The 20,071-nt window shown below is 37.9% G+C and overlaps 2 protein-coding genes across 4 annotated transcripts; both read right to left on the bottom strand.

The window, feature by feature from the left end:
* Positions 1–3,634: 3,634 nt before the first annotated feature.
* LOC137937252 (E3 ubiquitin-protein ligase makorin-like) lies at positions 3,635–9,074 on the bottom strand. 3 transcript variants are annotated; one of them, XM_068782339.1, is made up of 8 exons: positions 8,913–9,074; positions 8,722–8,805; positions 7,699–7,786; positions 6,847–7,604; positions 5,535–5,604; positions 4,554–4,642; positions 4,248–4,309; positions 3,635–3,951 (listed from the first exon to the last, which is right to left on the bottom strand). In XM_068782339.1, the coding sequence occupies exons 2-7, from the start codon at positions 8,730–8,732 to the stop codon at positions 4,276–4,278; spliced, it is 1,050 nt and encodes a 349-aa protein (XP_068638440.1). In that variant the 5' UTR covers positions 8,733–8,805; positions 8,913–9,074; the 3' UTR covers positions 3,635–3,951; positions 4,248–4,275. The 3 variants fall into 3 exon arrangements, with proteins under 3 accessions (XP_068638440.1, XP_068638438.1, XP_068638439.1); XM_068782337.1 differs by having other exon boundaries at positions 3,635–4,159; positions 8,913–9,073; XM_068782338.1 differs by lacking the exon at positions 8,913–9,074 and having other exon boundaries at positions 3,635–4,159; positions 8,722–8,813.
* Positions 9,075–9,409: 335 nt separating this feature from the next.
* Positions 9,410–20,041, bottom strand: LOC137937251 (carboxyl-terminal-processing peptidase 3, chloroplastic). The gene is made up of 12 exons (XM_068782336.1): positions 19,283–20,041; positions 18,764–18,845; positions 18,537–18,667; positions 14,846–14,932; positions 13,589–13,667; positions 12,888–12,979; positions 12,586–12,621; positions 12,320–12,439; positions 11,082–11,168; positions 10,800–10,949; positions 10,000–10,107; positions 9,410–9,838 (listed from the first exon to the last, which is right to left on the bottom strand). Exons 1-12 carry the CDS (start codon positions 19,667–19,669, stop codon positions 9,590–9,592), a joined length of 1,608 nt encoding a protein of 535 aa, XP_068638437.1. The 5' UTR covers positions 19,670–20,041; the 3' UTR covers positions 9,410–9,589.
* Positions 20,042–20,071: the final 30 nt, after the last annotated feature.

Genomic DNA, 20,071 nt, shown 5'->3' with positions numbered 1-20,071 from the left:
CAAATTTGTAAAAACACGAGAATGTGTTAAAGAATAGTCCCACATGGATTAGCAAGATCAAAGATCTTAAGCTTATTAGTTAGCAGAAGAGGTTTTCTAAGTTAGTCATTTTAGGATGAGCCTTAGACCTAAGAATGTAAGTTTGACAAATTTGTAAAAACATGAGAATAGTTTGACAAATCTGTCACGCTCGTATAAAATTTTATGTAGTTTATTTGACATATCTTTTATACAAAGTTTTAAATGTAGGTTAGAGCTCAAACCCGACTCGAGCTCAAGATCAAACTTGATTAAAATTATTGGACTCAAGTTCAATTCTAATTTTTGGCTCGAGGTTAAGTTCAAGTTCAAATTATTCAAATCAAACCCAACTCGAATATCTACAAATTCGAGTCGATGTCACCCTCAGTCGTAACCGCTATGAAATTGTGATTTAACATAAAGAGTGGACCTAATTTTTGAAGGAATATATTGAGAAGTGAATATTGAAGCAATAGTGCCCACAAAAATTAAGGCTACAATTGCGAGAGACGACTATCATTCTTCCTTGCTTTCCGGATTCAAACCAAAAATAATTTCTTTGAAAGTGAAAGTGAAAGGGAAAGGGAAAGGGAAAATGAAAGTGAAAGCCCTCAATCATAACCTTACAACTAATGGCCGTTTTATGATTTCTTTGGAAGTTCAAACTTCTGCCGAACAAAAAAGGAAAAAGTTAGGGACATGTCACATGCCCTCTTCTCATTAATCCTCAAATCAATTCCCTTAAGACCCTTTCCATCACGCGTGTGCCTTCCACGCCTAACACACACACACACTGTTGGCCCTACTAGACCTTTACACACACACACACCCACACCGGTCTCCGGTCTGAGACACAACTTACCGTCGAAATTCCTCCCTCGCCTATAAATTTCCTGCGCGCCAACACCTGAATCGCTAACTACTCGCAAGTTGATTCTTCCATTTCTCTTATTGCTTTCTTTCTCTTTTGTGCGCCAATGGCCTACGCCAGCAGGAAGGCCGCGGTTTTCGCGGTGCTCGTGGTTCTCTCTCTCGCAGCGTCGGTGACGGCGCAGGTCGACGGCGGTCTGGCTCCTGCTCCGGCGACGATTATGGTCTCCCAAGCTGGATTTTCCTTTATGGTTTCTGGCGCGTTCTTATTCTGTTCTCTCGTTTTCTCTGCTTTCGCGCTTTTCTCCGATGCTCTGTAGATCATACTTTAGTTACAATGACGTTCACATACTCCAGAGTTTGGATACGTATCATTTCACGCTTTGCTTGATCTATATTGAGAGAGTTTCTAGTATAGATGGTTACGAGAGAGAATTTGAGATCTGTCTGTGTAACCATTTGATTATAATAATGAATGAATAAAGTGATACTTATTTCGTTTTTTCTCTTCTGTCACTCCTGTGTACTACGTTATTTTTGGTGATGGTAACACTGTAACAGTACTGAAAAGGCAGGATGCACGGAGGCCTTTTAGATGATGAATTGAATTGATCTTTCTATGTTTGCTTTAACTTATGGTTAACAGTTAAAGATCGGTAGTGATCGTGGTGCTGATTGTGACGAACTGATCACCGCGTCGGACTGACCGGTCATCCAATTCCAAATTTGAGAATTTCAGCTCCTGTGTAAAAAGCTAGGTGATGGCTTGGGCGGTCGGTGGCAGTTTCAAGTTTGCGGGCGATGTGACATTTGCAAATCCCGACGTCTCTCGCTTTCCCTTTCGCATTGGCGTGTTGTCTCGAGTACAAGAAAACGGCTGCATTCGTAGTCGCGTGTCAGGCTCGATCGAATCGGAGATGGACCCCGATACTTTTTTTTCTCAAAATTTGACGAGAGCCTCGTCGTTAAGGATAAGTAAAATCTTTTTACGAGACCATCTCCCTGAATGAGACGGTGATATTAGCACATTTATCATAGTGAAAGGCAGATGGATGCCCATTTAATATACAAATTAAATGGGATCTATGGAACAATTATATTAACATGTATGGTTTCTTGGTGGATCTCACAAATTCGTGCCAGATATATTAAATGACAGAAACATAAGCTCAAATTTCACACCATTCCTTCTATAGAAGTATGTTGGTCTGTTTCCATTCTGCTGTCAATTTGTTGAAAGGATTTTGGCAGATATACAGGTTTTTTGAGGATCAAATATTGCTGTAATCCTTATAAAGCAGTAACTGCTTAATTAAGCAGAAACTCTTAACATGTTAACCAAAAGATCCGTGCCTTCTGCAAGCCATATACTTTTGAAGATTGCCCGAATCAGCTGGATTTATCAATTAAACCATCAAATTAACTATTCCCAACAGGGGAGGCCTGGAAGTAGAGGGAAGGAAGCCTCTCCCCTTACTTTTCTTGAAAAAAAATGACTGGGGTGAAAATAAGATGAAGAGAAGTCTTTTTCAGAAGGCAGGTCGCAACTCGTATTCAGTACAATGAAGTTGTCCATTCACCGGAAACGTCTCAACTGAGATGTTTCTGACGGAGTCTCGGGGACCCTTCTCTGAAAGTTCCCTTATTTTAATAGAAGACATATACATAGCCCAAAATGCCCAACTCGGCAAGGACAAAACTACTCACAGCTGTTTCTAGATCCCTGTGTTAATGATTCAAAATCCCCTATTCACCATCACAGATTGCTCTGTCACCCCCACCAGCCATGATGTTTCAGATTCCTCACCGACCTGGCTTTCCTTCTTCTTTTCTCCTATCTCCTTTCTCTATTAAATTCCAACGAGACGATGCTTTCCGCAATCCTCCTGAAATCACTCCCTAATCATGCATCTCATCCAACTTTAGGTTAACGGTAAAAAATGCATTCAAAATTCAAGAATTAATGGTTAAAGCAGATATGCAAAGTCGAAATGATCACTTGTCGGGTTAGAAACGGTTGTTGGACGCAGAAAAGAAAAACACTGAGGAAACCCCAAGAGCTGGCGTGACCGTTTATACAGACCCAGCTGCCCTGATGCCAGCTGCCCACGTTTTCGCTGGTCCCATCCACCCCCTCCTTCCTCCTATAAATTCACCTCTCCATCACCAACAGGCTTCTCATCTATCTTCAATCTTTCTTTTCTTCTCCTCTCTGCCTTTGATTCGAGATGTCCCGCTTAAGCAGCGTCTCTGCGGCTTTACTCGTCGTCATGGTGGCCATGTACGCGGCCGCTGTCTCCGCGCAGTCGCCGGCTCCATCGCCGGATGCTGGATCTGGGTTCGCATTACCCGTGCCCGGCGCGCTCATCTGCTCGTCCCTTCTCGTCTCTTTGGCTGCTCTGCTCTACAAATCGAACTAGGGAGGGAAGAGGATGATGGTTTTTTTTAATTTTGATGTCGGAGAAGTGCATTGGGGGTGTAATTATTCATTCGTTAGTATTGATCGGGTTTGAGGTGGAGGAGGCTACTGGTTAGATTTTACTTTTATATTATAGAGGATACGTAGTGTGATTCTTTTCTATTTTTCGTTTCTTTTTGGGGATTGTTATATATCTTTCAGTGAAATAACAGTATATCTCTTTACTCCTCTCTCTCTTTTTTATTGTTCTTCGGGAATTTCCGTTTTATTTTCTAGTCAATTGCAACATATCGAGGTTGAGTACAATGGGCCAAAAAATCATAAAGCTGCGACCTTCCATATGATAAATACAAATGAGATACACATTAAATACCATAACCACTGTACAGTACTCATTATTTTCATTACTATGAACTCCTTCATATAAACTATTATAAACCAACAAAAAAAAAAAAAAAAAAGTAGAAAGGAACGAACTTGAGAGCACCAAACTGCTGAGAGACTGGCAAAATGGTCTCTATGGTCCTAACCCAGTTTAAGAGTTTATAATCTCTTTACATTTTTAACATATAAAGTATTCAGGAAGACGAGATTATTGCTGCAGCTAAAAAAGTGCACCCAAAATCAATTACAAAGAAGACCTGCAGAAAGCATCAAAGAGGGTAGAACAGAAGTTCAGAAAAAATGAAGCTGTAATGTTTTGGCAAAAAAATAGTTCGTTTTAGATTGACTGATTATTGATTGAACAGCTCTAAAAGCATCACTTTTGAAACAAGTTCCGTGATGAGGCTAAATAGATGATACTTCAACACCCTTTAACATGAAATTTCTCTTCATCATCAAAAGTTTCTGCAAAGTTCCACAGCCCAGTAGCTTAGACAAGTTTAGAAGTAGGATGCAGAGAAAAAGAAATGCAAGTCAAAGGCATAAAACTCACAGTTACGACTCTCTCTACATCTGCTAGTCTACAGACGCAATCCACTTAGAAAATCTGAAAGCCTGTCAAGAAACCAAATTAGAAAGATAAGACTAATATAAATCTCTCTCTCTCTCTCTCTCTCTCTAAAAACAAAGAATGGAATTCTCTGCTCTGGGGGAAACAGATATACCAGAAATTTTTAACTTCTAGTTATTATAACTCCGAAGGTATAACCATGCACCCAACAGCAAAAGAGAAAAAGAAGGAAAAAAGAAAAAAAGGACAATACTTCAACAAGTAGGGAAGTAAGGAAGAGAAATAAACCTAGTATTTTTGGCTATTACGGTATTCCCATCCTCAGCACCAAGATGCCTTAATACCACTTCCTCTAGATTCCCATCACGATATGCATGCTGAAAGAAAAAGGAATTAGTGGGAAAAAAACAGCACGGTTGACAAGTAACATATCAGAATACCAGCATAAGCATTTGAGTAGGACAAGAACGAAATCACTTTTGGAAGAATAGCCAAAGATATTAGACAGTGAAACAAGAGGTCACAAACTATCTCCTTTTCTAAAGAACATTATGATTAGAAAAATAGACAATAACCCAGCTCCCGAAGTGCAATTGTCTACAAGTGTCCAAGTTCTGGTCGATCACAGAAGGAAGCTGGCCCAGAAAATGAACAAGCAACTGCAATCGAAACAAATACTCTAATAATTGCAACTACATGATTTTCTCTCGTGTAATGACCAGTTATAACAGGACACCTACCTTCCTGTATCTTCAAGAAAAAAAATATTAACATTAGGATTAGCATTAAGCCCTAACAAGCAGGTTTAGGGGGAAGGAAATAAAACACTGCAGCACAATAACTACAAGCAGATTAATGAACGAATTGGCCTTAGACTGTCATAAACTGAAGCTTAAAACTCCTACCAAGCGCCAGAAATTCTAACTCAATAAGACAATATCTTGATGGCTGCATTCACTTTTTTTCCCCCAAGCGACATGTGTTATGGTCCATTGGGGTCCAACCTAGTACCGGATAGGTTTAAGAACTTATCTTTCCGCTTTCTATCAACTCTAGAGTTTTTGACATATTAGTTAGGCTTCCAATAGTGAAACTATTGTGAAACTAATTCTGACTAAGGTAAAAATAAGTTGAACAGATAAGAGCATAAAATGGTTTAAATTGCTCATCTTAGAAGTTGCACAAAAAGTAAGCGAGAAATCTAGAGATCATATTAAAAAATTTCAGCAAACTCAAATCCTCGGATTTCTGCTTTAATGAAAATGGTACCTTGTAAAAACAGCTTGATCCAAAAGGGCATGATCCATTTCCAAAGTCAAAGTACCTGCAATCAATGGAGCTGCAGGAGAAAATACATAAACATGAAATCAGAAACTGATGTTGGATATTTGCTTTCACACAAAGGTGTTATTCAAGAGATATATTTCCAAGAAAAAGAACAATAAGGAGAACATTCATGACTTTGCTGCCTGTTGCTAAGTGCTACAGAAAGATTGCAAAGAAATAAAAGGTGCAGTCCAAGTTAAGATATCACCACATCATAAAGCATTCCTTTATGCTTTGAATACCATGTCTATTTTGAGAACCTGAGAAATGAGGACTTCAACTTCGAGAAATTTGAGGAAGAACTTAATTGTAATCCAAGACCTTGGCTCTTGGCTCTTTATATTATTTAAAAAAATCATCACCATTTTTGTGTACATAAATTTTTTTACTTTATTAGAGATCATCAGCATTTTCTATTCATTTGATCACCACTAGATTTTAGCACTTGCTGCACATTAGGACAATGGTAGTTGTTCACTCTTAGGGGAATACATGAAAAACCATATACCAAATTGTACCTTCATATGGAACTAATGGGTCAGTGATCTAAAAAGGCCAACTGTAGTCTTGGTTACTTTTCAAGCCAAATTCACCTTAAATAAATATTTAATTGCTTCATAAACAATCTAATAGAATGGAGAAGGCCATAAGAAAGAAATGATTTTCATTCTCAATAATAAACATGGTGTGTACCATCGACAAGTTTTTTGAATGTAGGTTGACAGACCAGCAAGAAATAAATAAAGTTGAAAAAGACAAAGTGGTGAGGAGAGACTAGGAGAGGAGCAATCTACAAATGAAACAAACCAGTGATAGTAAGAGGGGATCCATGGCCCACATAATTGACACATCACTCTGAGATGATGATAAAAAAATTTAACGACTAAGATGATAATCATTGTTTCTCAGACCAACTTCATAGGTCATGACGTTCAACATTGAATAGAATACTATTAATCGGATCTTCTCTTACTTTCTCATTCATTCAAATACATAAAAAAGACTTCAGGAATTTTTTTTAACAATGAATTACTCCAAATGAGATTCTTCTTGAAACTGTCAGATCTCTATGCACAGCCAGGTCCTAATTTTAGCTAAAGAATCTAAAAATCTCAAACTGATCTCATAGATTGCAACTTTATCAGTTCCTCAATTAGATTGCATTGCCAAATGGTATCGCAGAACATAGCAGACAAAATCTTCTAAGTCAAACATCACTTCAGACAAATAAGAAAGCCCCTAGCTATACAGATACCTGAGCTTGGTTTTGTAGCTGTCAACTATCTCTTGCTTTTCTTCCTTGGTGGAATACCAAATAACACTTGGAATCACAAAATGCGAGGGCTTGCGACATATTGGACAGGCTCGCAATGCAGAGTTGACATCCATTCCAGATGTAGGTGAATTACTCCTCCAATTTCTTATGCATGAAATACAAAATGGGTGGTCGCACTCAGAGAGAATGCCAAATTTCCGTTCAGCGGCAGTGGATTTTGATAGCACACGATCCAGACACACACTACACTCTATCTCTTGACTATGCCTTAATGCCTCAAGACGCTTATTGTTTCTCTGGCAGAGTTGTATATGTTCTTCTCTCTCATCTGGTCTGTATGGATGCAAACATTGCTTCCCGCAAGTGGAACATAAATCCCCATGAATATGAGGGCAACTTTCTCCATAGGGACATTTACCCGCAGCAGCAAAAGAACAGATGGGTAGATCAGCAGATCCTACAGTTGAAGGGTCAATGACATTGTCTGGAAGGATATGATCACAGGAATCAGAGGTCCAAGCACGTCTATCAGGAGGGAAAAAAGACTTGCTTGATGCAGAAAGCTCAACAGGATTGGTGGAAATTGAATGAGATTCCTTATCCGGAAGAACCAGATGGCCACAGGTCAGTTGAGCTGAATGAGATGATGAGGAGACCTGTAGTCGAGAGGCTTTAACATGGTCATATCTACAACGACTGCCATAAGAACACACTCCTTTCTGATAGAATGTGCAGATCTGTGACCATAAAATTGGCAAGAAACTATTAAACGTGAGAAGGCAGCATCAAATGAAAAGCACAAGAAAGACCCAACAGACACTAAATAATTACATTGTTTGCTTGATCTTTCCAATCATGTGAAAATTCACAGTGCTCCCCTTTCAGACATGCTCCATGTGCAAAGAACTTGCAGAGAACTCTACAGAAATCCAGAAAGGAGCTAATTAATGTTAAGACAAAAATAACTAAGCCATAAACAAAACTGTCCCAATAGTGGTTTGATTACAATTTGCATGATTCAATCACCACACCAAACTCCACCTGATTGATTTGCATTTAAATACTAATCACGTCAAAGGTCTCCTTGATAACTCACTTGAAACAACAACGAATACTAAAATCAAACACAACTATGGCTACAAGAGCTGCAGTGATTTCTCAATCAGCACATCTACTAAGTCCATCTGGGTAATATAAGTTTTTCAAATCCCAGCTAAACAATTGTTAACGTCATAAATATACAAAAGAAAAAACAGCTTTAACTTCACAATTAGCAACTGAGAGTTTATTCATACCTTAAACGCTTTGGGATAAAAGTTACCATTTAATAAAAGATCATGTTCTAATTAAGGGGACTATTGAGTCACATTGAAACCAATACATCTTCGTAAATTTGCCTATTTTTTTAAAAAATAAAAATTGAGAGAGCCTTTATTAGAGGAAGGGAGGGTACAGCAGGCGCAGCTCTTGTTTTTGTTAACTATGTAGGCCTGAACATCAAAGAACACGATTAAAATCGAATTGTCTTTTTTTTAAAGAAATTTGGAATTGTCTTTGTTAAACAAACACGTCAGAACTATTGTCAAAACAAATTCATGAAAAAACAATTTCTATGCATCAACAAAACAAGTAAAATAGATGAACGTCAGCTTGGATAGGGGAAATTGAATTTACAAACCCGACAAGAGGGAAGTTTACTTGAAACCCAAGAGATAAACCAATATAGAAAAAGAAACCCGTGAATTTTCGTATGCGTCCTAAATGACCCAACCAGAACATCGATTAAAGATTAAAATTAAGCTCGAAAATGATAAAGAAAGAAGAAGGAGAAGAAAGGAGAGGAAGAAAAATCACCTTTTGGGCATCGCGAACAGTGAGTGTAGGGGAAACGGCTGCTTCGAAAAGCTTCAACGAGATTGCAGAGAGAGAGAGAGGGGGCTGCAAAGACGGAGCGTCGCGTTGGTCTCAAAATTAAGGAATCGTATTTATACTTAAATCTGTATTTCTAATGCGATTTCAACGGAGTCTAGAAAAGATGGTCGTACCATGAAAGTACGAAAATGCACAGTTACACAGTCCACCTCCAATCTAATTGATGCACTTGTGAGGGTGCACGTCACGCTGCCGTTCGATTTTCCCGGTGGCGGTGATCAACGCCGGGACTTATCCTAGAAGCCAGCGTCAACCGCTGCTGAATCGATCGGTTCCACTTTCACCGACTTGGGTTTTGGCTATTCGTGTGGTGGGTGAGGCATGACTGAATGGGCAGGTGCAATATTGCGGGTGAGCCCCGGGAATAGACGGGTCCAGTTACTCGCAAATTGAAACTAAAAGAGGTGGAGATCCGCATTTAGAGTTGCCGGCCTCATGAAATAAGAGGCGTAGCCTATAGGCTGAGGGCATTCCCTAAATCCCTGAAATTGCGACGACCAAGGATCATGAAGGTACACCCGCCGTACGGTTTTAGGCAATGATTTGACTCTAGTTCTCCGTACGCTACCGGATTTTACTACTACTGGTGTACTTGCAATTCAGCAAAAACTTGGAAGAAAACAGTATCCCAAATTGATTATGGTCAAAGGCAGACGCCGTATGCAGATTAGTACTGGGGCAAGAGGGAGGGGCAGAGTCTTAAAGGAAGGGGGGGAACATATGTTGATTTACATTATTTTGGTGAGCAATTGTGGACCTTACCCCTGCTTCCATTCCCGTTTTAAAAGAATCACGAGGCTGCTCCACTAGATTCCTGAATATCCAACTGATGTTCTGCCACCATTATGCAGGAATCTGCTTCCAGGGTGGAAGCGGTGCTTTTATGGTTGACGAAGGTATCTTTGGAGGTTGTCAGCATATCAGGGGTGCATTGTACATCTGGGGATATTCCTACTTGATCAATGTCATGCAAAGCCGGAGATAAATACTTCGCAACCGTGATGAATAAAGCTGAACCATCATGTAGTTCAGTGACACTCTGCACAAGGTTTTTAAATATCTATCAGTGCTACATGTTTCAGTTGTGAGAAGCTAATGTTGCAACTGTGAATAATCTCAAACAGGAAGACTCTTGAGCCGTATTTATGCCCTACTATTGTAAAAGACAGAATAATCTGAACTTCCAAGAATGGATAATACCTGAATTTTTCCTTTCCCAAAGGTTCTGTTACCAACAAGAATAGCACGACCATTGTCATGCAATGCCCCTGCCAAAATCTCACTAGCACTTGCACTCCCTTCATTCACCTTGCTCGCAGAAAGAATATTAACAATGAATTTTACAATTAGAAATGAATTAAAAAAAAAGCATGACGAACATCCCCATATAGTGCAGTTGTAAATATTAACAATGAATTTTAAGAAATGAATAAAAAAAAGAATGATGGACAACCCCATATAGTGCAGTTCTAAATGCAATTGCATGACTGCCATATAAGTAATTTGGAATATTTTACAACTCACATATATGCACTTTGGTCATTAAATTATTTCATATGTCTGGAAGCGTTGACACTGAGCCATGATATAGTTTGGCTCAAAGATGGAACCTCCGTGGGGGTTTTATGACATCAAATTTATTTCTACTACATTTTGAAGCCTGGGTTACAAATTGATCGGCTTCTAACCACCAAGTGACAGTGGATAGCCATTTTCTCCTTCCTATGTTGTACTAAGAGATCTCATATTATAGTTTCCAATTTGAAGCAAATCCAATTACTTGTGACAACAATCACAGTGATAGCTACTGGATTTGTAGTATTAATTTCAGGTTAGATTGAGAGGTCAAATCTACAGTATATGCATATGGAAATCTCAAGTTAATGATTTCACCTCAGCTAATAGATACCATATGTAACTAGAATATTGTCCAAGCTTGGACATAGTAATTGCGACAATTCATGATAAACCTAAGTGGGTAAGCAAAAAACTGAACTTACAAGAACCACGAGGGGATCATGTGTTAAAGCATGACCATTGACCATGTTAATTGGTAACATATTCCCGCTTCGGTCAATAGCGTTTACGAGTGTTTCATCTCCATCCAGCCATATTTGAGCAACATCCAATCCAGCTTTTACCAAGCCCCCCTGAAAAAAAAAAAAAAAAAAAGGAAAAAGGAAAAGTAAACACATTGAGGACTACTTGAATCACTTGAAGAGAAAATAGGAAAGAAATATCAGATGTATGAAGTAATTCCTATAATAACAAAAAATACTAACCGGATTGTTACGCAAATCCAGTATGTATGACTGCACTCCCTGATTCTCCATTCCTTTTATGGCACTTTCCATTTCATCAGCAGCAGTCTGGTAAGAAACAAAGCCCAGATGCATTCACTGATTATAATAAGACCCAAATGTATTCAAAACTTAAATGAAACTTCTACCAATAAATTGGAAAGGAGAAAATGAATAAAAAACAAGTTTTTTTTATTTAAAAAAAAAAAGTGAAACTGTTCTGGAATGGTGTCAACATAAAATGACAGGTTATTCAGCAGATTAAGTAGGTTTAATTTTATTACATGTACAGACAACCCCTTTTCCAAGATACAAGGCGTGCCTAGAAGAAAAGATGGCAGAGCAGAATCATGGTGCTTTCTAGAATTTATCTTCCTCACATGTTTTGCAGTCAATCTCAACCACAGTTACTGGAATGGGAATGAAAAACAAAAAATGAAACAGGAAATGGATATGGGAAGCACATAAAAAAAATTTGGTGGAAGATGTGAAAGTGGAAAGCTTTTAGGAAACCCTTAGGAAGAAGCTAAAAGGAATTTAGCGGAATATGCTAGAAGAAATGAAGGATGAAAAATACTAGAGCAAAAATATGTTAAATTCTTCAGAAAATTATACAAAAATTAATAAATGAATATTTTCATTACAAGACCTTGGTAAAACAATAAAGAAAAACTATTTAAAAAAAAATAAAGAAAAAATAATGAACAAAACAGAGACTCAACAGATTTTGCACTTCATCCAAAACTGAAAATACCATTTCCCTAAATGTATTATATCGACCTGCAAATAATATTTCCAATTGTCAATAGAACAGCTTTCTACTTTGTAGATTCTAATTACTAGAAATATAATTCTATATAATATTCAGAATAACCCACCACAGCACTTGCATTCATCATTTTCAACACCATACAATTCCACCTATATATCATATCTATTGTTTTTTTCTTTATTTAGTGGTGAATGATATAGAGCGTAAATACTAAATTTCAATTACATGTTTAATCCAACTTCCACTCAAACATTTAATTGTCAACCAATCTTGCACAGAATTTACTATTTGGAGTATAAATATTGTGTAAAAATGTTCCCCTTAATTTTCCAAAAAAGTTTGTTCATTTAACTCGTTCTCAGGGACATACATTTCCCGCCCCAGAAATGCATCTGTAAGAATAGTCTCAGCAGTTTTATAGCAGTTCAAGGAGAAGAAATGGCACTACCTGAGAAAAAGCAGAGAGTCTAACATATCCAGTCTTCACCACATGGCCATCAGGTGCTTTATGAAAGATGATAGCACTTGATAATGGGGAAATTCTGACAACCTCCCGTGGCAGCTTAACCTTCAAGGTTAACATAAAGATTAGGGCTTAACAGAGGCAGAGCATAAAATAAATAAGGAATTTTGTGCAGTTCTGAGAAACATTAACATCAGAAACAAGCTAGTTGAGTGGACGTCATTATACAAGCAGTAGTGACGAACAGATACCTCTCTAAGACCAGAATCTCTTCCATCATCATGCCCCTGGAACAAGATAGAGAAACGCTGTTTCAGCTCATAGAGCAGACTCTCACAGAGAAAACCCAATGTCATAAATAACCCTAAACCCTAAATGACAATTGAACCATTGACTCAACTGAAGTACTTCCTTTTGACTTTTTAATATAGCAGAAATGAAAGCAATAGATTTTCAAACAGGTCATAATAAAAGTAATATGCAGTTCTAAACAATAACTAAAGAGAATAAAAATGAGTCAGAATTTAATAAGAACAAAAGGAGATGCACTTACTACACACTGAATTTTGACTGTAACAGTTGTTCCAGCAAGCCCTCGGAGTCTCTGTGCTGCTGATTCACTATCTACACCATCAAGCCTCTCCCCTGAAAGAAATTCAAATCATTTCAAAATGTCCTAAGACTAAGACCACACTGCAAAACACAACAATACAAAAAGCATTTGCTTCATCTCCAGGAACTTAGCTTTACTGACAGCAGTGTCTTAAAGTTTAGAAATATTTTAAACATGTTAAAATATATTATCCCCATTTTAACTTTACAGGAACTTACCAATTGAAAGGCTCCCTAGTGGATGGCAGAATCCAGGAAACCATTACATAACAGGCATATATATTCAGTTCCTACCATTTGAGAGCACTTTTCTCTACCCTTCTGCTTGCAACAGCTGATAAGATGGCACTGCTCATTTTCATTCAAGCATCCATATACAAACAGCTGATTAGACAGTTAAGATTACCCATGGCCCAATGGAATAACCATTCAACTGCACTGCTCAACTGTAATTGGTTGCTTTCAACAGCTTTCAATTAGGTATGAACAGTAATGTTTCTATGTCAAAAGAAATCAAGATGAGCTATGTCGTCACTATCCACGTATAATTTAGGGCTTTAAAGAGGATATTAGAGTGCTTCTACAACGGCTTCGGTTCCTATTGTAAGACAAGAAAGTTTAATAACAATGCCCTTTCCATACCATCAATCTCAATCAGCTCATCCCCTTCATGTATGCCAGCACGGGCTGCAGGGCTCCCCTCTATACAAGACAAAACCACCTATGACATTGCAAGGATGATCAGTATGCAAGTGAATGTATAATAAACTGAACTCAAAATCATGGTAATGGAAGAAACTATTTCATGCCTGAGAAAGTAATTGGGGACTCACAAAGCAATGCACCATTTTCGCACATTTGTTTTTAACTTGTGATAGTTTATAAAAGCAATTATAAGATAAAATAAGACAGCAAAAATGATCAGCTCTCAAAGGGGAACATTCTCCCCACTACAAGACTTGGACAGGACAATCCTTCCTTGGCTAACTTATCTGTGGCGTCATTGGCAGAACCATCAGTGGTTGTCAACCAATTTGACAAGGGATGAAAATTTCTTTAATCTCGTCCGAGATATGCCTAAGCTTCCCTGGGAAAGGATGTTCTTTTGAAACCAGTGTGTCACCAGTGCTGAATCTCCTTCTATCACCACCTGGTTGGAGAAGTTTTGAACATAAATTCTTAGACCTGCTAGTAGAGCTTTTTGTTTCTGCTCCAATAGAGTTGCTAAGTCCCACTAGGCCAGAATAGGCCATGAAAACTTGCGCTGAATAATATTTTATTAAGCTACCGACTCCAGTTGACTTCCAAATCAACTTCCGCCCAAGTTCAACTTCATCCAATTGCTTGGGGAAGCAGACCAAGGGGTCATAGTGGGGGGGAGTGATTTCTGAGAAAGATCACTTCCCTCCATCTTCTTCAGACTACAGAGCTAGGAAGTGGGGGAAGAGTTCCGTAGGCTTGTCCCATGAGAGTATCGAGTGACATATGATTTCTATGATTCCACCAGTAGGGTTTAGGGTTCTGCAGCTCAATCGATTATCACCCCTCCTTGTTTTTAGCCCAACAAATTTCAGTATGAAAGAGGGCTTCTGCAGCTCAATCAGTTATTGCCCTTTCTCAGTTACCACAATGGCACAAAATAAATGTTACAAAAAGGGAAAATGGGCAAAAAACATGAAAAATAGGAGTTTTCTGTTACAGAGATCAATAAGAACAAGATTGTTATTTTGGATGTAGAAAACTTGAACCATTTCTCAAGAGGTAAAATTTAGATAAACCAGGTAAATGGAAAGTAAACCCTTATCTTGGTGTACAAGTAAAGAAAGAAATCAATTAACTGCACCTCAGATGTCACAACAAGAAACAAAAATACAGTACTGATTCAAGTGTTCCACTAACCAGGTGACCCAACCTCGGTTCCACACTTATGTACAGGCCTACGCCTTGTAGATTGCCATCACTTCCAATTCTAAAGCTTTGATATTCCTGCATATTCAGGACCAAACTCAGACATACAGTTCATCGAAGAAGCACACCCATGCCAAATCAGAAACTGGCCATAATATAGCAAATTTAAAGATCGTTGTTGATGAGTAGATAAAAAAGAGTCTTATATGACTCCCACAGAAAGAAGTGTCACAAATGAACAATTAATATGGCTCATGGAAAGAAATCTCATAAAATTGTTCAAGTTCAAAGATCTTTTAATTTTACTATGTTTTAAGTAGTTGTTTATTTTGAGTATAATTACAAATTCTATTCCGGATATTCCTGGGACTTCGTAGTGTAATTTTATTATGATTCTATGTATTCTCTCTATTATAAATAGAGACCCACTGCATCCAATTTAGAACAATCAAGGAATTATTTTCTCCTCAAGAAATTTAGCATGGTATCAAAGTAAGTTTTGTGAGTTAACTCACTCAATCCACAAAGAAAATGTGTTCCTTTTCTTATCTGTCATCTCTATTAGTTTCATTTTGTTTTGTTTTCCCTTTAATCTTCTTTCCCAGTACCTATTTTTTTATTTTTCCCTTTCTAGTTTGACTATTTGTGTAATTCCCTGACTATTGTAAAGAGCCACCATCTCGATTCTTTTCTTCTCTCATTTTGTTAAAAGACACCCACATGTGTATGGTGGCATTATTGTAAATAGGATATCTCTTCAATAAGAGGTGATATCACTTTGTAATTACTCAAGTTGGTGTATGTCCTTTTATGTCTTTTTCCTCTTAAAAGGTGTAGTTTTGAAGGCATTATTGTAAACATCTCTCTACAACTGTAAATATAGCCCACTGGGCATAAGGAAGAGCATCAAGCTCTAGCCTCTTGAGCCTCATTCCTCTTTTGGAATTCATCTCTTCTCTCTTTCTCTCCTCTCTCCCAAGAGTTAAGAGTTCATCTCTTCTCTTCTCCTCATCGTCTTCTCTATTTGAGAACTTGACTTTCATGACACTGAAAGTGTTTCGATTCTGGTCAAGCTTTGTCTCATGAATTAAAAGTGCTACAATCATTTTAAGTAGTTGTTGGCTCATTACTAAGAGTGTTGTTGATGGTCTCCTAAGCTACTACAAGCTCATCCATTCAAAGAAGGGGTCCAAGTCATGAAGCCCTACAAATTCGATGCAACAAAAACACAGAAGAGTCTTCGGCAAATGGTTATGGTATGAGGATTCTAAAATGGTCTTGCTAAATATAATGGAAACATTATTGCATCATCTATTCAGCAGCTTTGTTGAAGCCTTTGATCATTCCAACATAAAGTAAGAGTTTCTTCTCCAACAAACAGCATTACTTTTGGAGCTTGATGGTGCTGCTTCACTTGGGGATTTGCAAGTGAATGGGAGAAATCAGGTGTTGGGAGATTTTCAAGGTTTGCTGTAATCATGAAAAGAGAGTGATTTATTACTGGACTTCCAAATATTCTCAGCTGTCTTCGTGCCTCACATACCTATCAATTTCATCTTATTGCTACTACAAATTTCTCTGGCTTTGTTGGCAAGATAGAAGACCTTGTCAAATAGCTGTTATCGTGGTCAGAGCAGCCATGATATGTGGCAGAAAATTCTCACGTGGGTGCTGTTTTGTTAGCAGTTCATTTCTCTGTCAGACTGGAATTGCAACTCGTGGAGACTAAGAATCTGAAGCCGCTGCCTGGTTTCCTGTTTCAGAAAAAAGTAATCCTACGAGAAAGGAAGATAGTGAACTCCCAAAACCGAAGAAACTTCATCGGAAAAGGTGGGTGACAGAAACTGAGCACCACGTGGACTCGCTAATTTCATAGTCGTGCAGCCATTAGAATCCTATCCGCATTGCAATCCAAGAACTCATGCAAGGAGCCACAATCCTCGTAAATTGCACTTGAAGAAGAATTCTATTGAAGTAAAACTTATCACCATCAGCAAGTTCAGGCATTTCATGTTTTACAACATTTCTATGATTGATCAATCAATTGGGGTCTCATTGATCAATCATGCTTCATATAATTGTTTCTATTGCTCTCTAGTTGATCGATCACTTTGGTTTGTCTACTTAACAATATGTTTTAAACTCTCCTCACTATGTTTTGCATGATCTCTACTATCCTGTCTGAACGATCAACCTATATAACATCACCCTACTATTTGTTTTCTCCCTCTAATTTTATCACTTCGTTGTAGATTTTCAATACCCCCAAAAAAAAATTTTACTCTATTTACCCTTCTCGTACCATCTCTTTTTTGGACTCTCTCTTACTTTTGCAGACCAACCTCTTGTTGAGTTTCTTGGGTTGGTTTCTATTTTTTTACTACATATGGATATTTTTAGTTATTGTGACTTTTTTACCACTGCACTTAAGTGGGTTTTTTACCGCCATCCTTTGAGTGAAAGTCATTACCTTGTTTAGTGATTATTATCACTATTTTGTGTTTGAAATCTTGTGTTGGTTTTGACTCCTTTCATTTTATCACCCATATTTATTTATTTTTAGAGTCAATGTACACTTTAGTACTTATCCTTGAGACACTTGATGGAGGAGATGTCTTTTTTTAAGTTTCAAGCCAGCTGCCGTTATCTCCCAACTTGAGGGGGAGACTAGGAGGAGAAGTATGAAGGGTGAGGTAGGTGAAAAAACCTACCATAAAGGATTCTACATGTTGAATCAAGCCTGGTCAATTTCATTACTCTATTAATTTGATGTATGCCAACATATTTTCTTTACGTGTAAAAATTCAATTTGGGAGTAGAATATTGCATTGTGTGTGTACTTCTTCGGTTCATCTATTGCTCTACCAAACGCCTTCTTCTTATTTGGAAATTGAGTGTTTCATTGTGCACCTTCTTCAGATTTGAAGTATCAGTACTACTACTGAAAAAAAGAAGTACAAAAAAGAGGAAATCTACAATGAAAACTTTCACGTATTGTTGTAATCAAATTATATGACCAGAATATCTAAGAGAAGGGGAGTACAATATGAAGATTTTTTTTTTCAACCAAACATGATGAATCTTTTTCTTTGCAGGCTGAAGTCAATAACTCTAGTTTAAGAGAGAGTGTTGGGAGAAAATATGGAAGAGTCTTACATGGCACTCAAAGAAAAAGTATTACAAATGAACAATTAACACAGCGGAGTCTAACACAAGTTTCATTGGAAGAAATCTCACAGAACAATTCAAGTTCAAAGATCTTTTAGTTTTACTATGTTTCTTTAAGCAGTTGTTTACTTTGAACATGATTAGGAATTTTACAATTAGTATAACTGGGACTTAGGTAGTTTAATTTTATTATGATTCTATGTATTTTTTCTATTATAAATAGAGACCCAATGTAGTTAATTTAGAACAATCAAGGAATTATTTTCTCCTCCAGAAATTTAACAGTCATAAATGCAAATATGTTAGGAGATGGACTTAAAGATGTCCAGAATATCACTAAAATTAGCAGCTCAAAATAGGCAATAAGGAGCTTTGACTTTAGAAGGGAAAGATCTATGTATAAAGGTTACAGAGATAAATGCCATAACTCAAGATTTTGTTATATTCATTGGATAATCAAATCTAAAATTCTTACGAGTTTCTTAAAAATTGAAAAATTAAGAAGAAATTGAACCTTTGGGCTAACAATCCGTGTAAATGGATCTCCAAGAGTAGAAAGCATTCCACTGATCTTGTTATATGCTGCATCCGCAGATCTCAGAGGAAACATTTCCACCATTGTCTGTTGCAGCTTCATGTCCCAATCTGCCAAGAAATAATACGCACCAAACCAAGGTCAGTCAGGCTAAACACACACGTCTGAGGATATATAAAATTTCAGTCATAGCAAGCCAATCATACCCTGGTGATTAAATGTAGGATCAAAAAAGGTTTCACGGATTAAACCCCAAGCTTCGACAAGTGTCCTCTGAACAGTGTTTACCTGAAGGAGAAGCACAAGAAAATCAAGTCAAACATAAAGCAACCTTTAATAGACAAAGATAGGAAAATTAAAGGTACTCAGTTCAGAAAATTTGTCAAAATACAAAAGATGAATTGTTTTACTATTTCATATGCAGTAAGTCCACGGCCAACGACCACATTAAAGGCCAAAATAGAGTCCTGGTATTTACCTTTAATGCTCTCACTCTGGGAAGTAGCCTCTCACAAAAAATAAAGCAGAAAACAAAATTCACAAGCTCATAGAAATGCTAACTAATAATACTGAGCATATGACATGGATTGGTAACAAACGAGGAAAACAGAGAAAAACATCACGGAATAAAACAAAATGGTTCTAGCTACATAATTGATACCAACTGTACAAAAGAACGAATATCGCCCATTTAAAATGGGTAAATATTTGAAAATTTCTTTTACCTCACGAGCTCGGGAAGCAGGAAAAGCAACAGTGATCGCCTCTGCATGAGCAGGCGCATCGCAACTTAGTGAGATCAATGCAGCAGCCGCGGCAAGAAAACCCAAAACGTTTCTCCCAGTAAATCTAATGAAACTGTCACCAGAACCATCATTATTACATCCGACACCCGTAGAACATTGACAAGCGACTCTCCTCTCCGAACGAATTCTAAGGTTCGGTAGCCGAACAGAAGTAAAACCAGTCAGTGTTCCCCTCTTCTCGCTGAATAGAAGATTGTGAAATTTATACCGAACCTGAGCACCATGAAGAAGTCTAGATGAAATAGATGGAGAAGAAGAGGAAAAGACCGCGAGATTGTACTTGAAGCTCGATCTAACAGTAGACATTTTGAGGCAGGAACTTTCTGCCCCTCTAGAGGTCCGACGTAGGTAGAGAGGTTGAAGCAGGTGGTCATGGACGACAGGCGGAGAGAAATAAAGATTCCGGTGGGTCCCGAATGAATTTGCTTTGTGGTTCCAGTATCTGGCGTGTAAGAGTATCTGAGTAGAAAGAGCGAACGAGGGAAAACTATCTCGTGCTCTTTTCCTCGCCAGTCAGTTGTCCGGGGGAAAAGATACGTGGACGAAGCATTCGCCTGTCTGTGCTTCACTACACGAAATGAAACTGTTGCCTCTGTACGGAACTCCGGACGTCCGTGAAACAACAGATCATCTAAGCCGTCCACATGATAAATATCCAGTGATCAAAACCGGACCCGCTGGACGAAAAATGAAGCGCCACGGGCTTCG

The sequence above is a fragment of the Aristolochia californica genome, unplaced genomic scaffold (genome assembly GCF_029961685.1).
Source record: "Aristolochia californica isolate CCGP_79_NKW_82.1479 unplaced genomic scaffold, dmAriCali1.0.hap1 SCAF_7, whole genome shotgun sequence".
In the NCBI taxonomy this organism is placed as follows: domain Eukaryota; kingdom Viridiplantae; phylum Streptophyta; class Magnoliopsida; order Piperales; family Aristolochiaceae; genus Aristolochia; species Aristolochia californica.
Note: the sequence above shows the minus strand (reverse complement) of the source record. Positions and strands in the feature narration are given on the sequence as shown.

What these genes read in the sequence shown, in the direction of transcription:
- LOC137937252 (XM_068782339.1), bottom strand. An exon ending in GATCAAGCTGTTTTTACAAG is followed by an intron (nt 4,643 to 5,534) that starts GTACCATTTTCA and finishes TTTTTCTTTCAG; the next exon opens with CATGCATATCGTGATGGGAA. An exon ending in GTAATAGCCAAAAATACTAG is followed by an intron (nt 4,310 to 4,553) that starts GTTTATTTCTCT and finishes GTTTCTTGACAG; the next exon opens with GCTTTCAGATTTTCTAAGTG.
- LOC137937251 (XM_068782336.1), bottom strand. Translation starts at nt 19,669, where the DNA reads ATGTCTACTGTTAGATCGAGCTTCAAGTACAATCTCGCGGTCTTTTCC. An exon ending in TGGATTTGCGTAACAATCCG is followed by an intron (nt 10,950 to 11,081) that starts GTTAGTATTTTT and finishes TTTTTTTTTCAG; the next exon opens with GGGGGCTTGGTAAAAGCTGG. An exon ending in ATGATCCCCTCGTGGTTCTT is followed by an intron (nt 10,108 to 10,799) that starts GTAAGTTCAGTT and finishes TCTGCGAGCAAG; the next exon opens with GTGAATGAAGGGAGTGCAAG.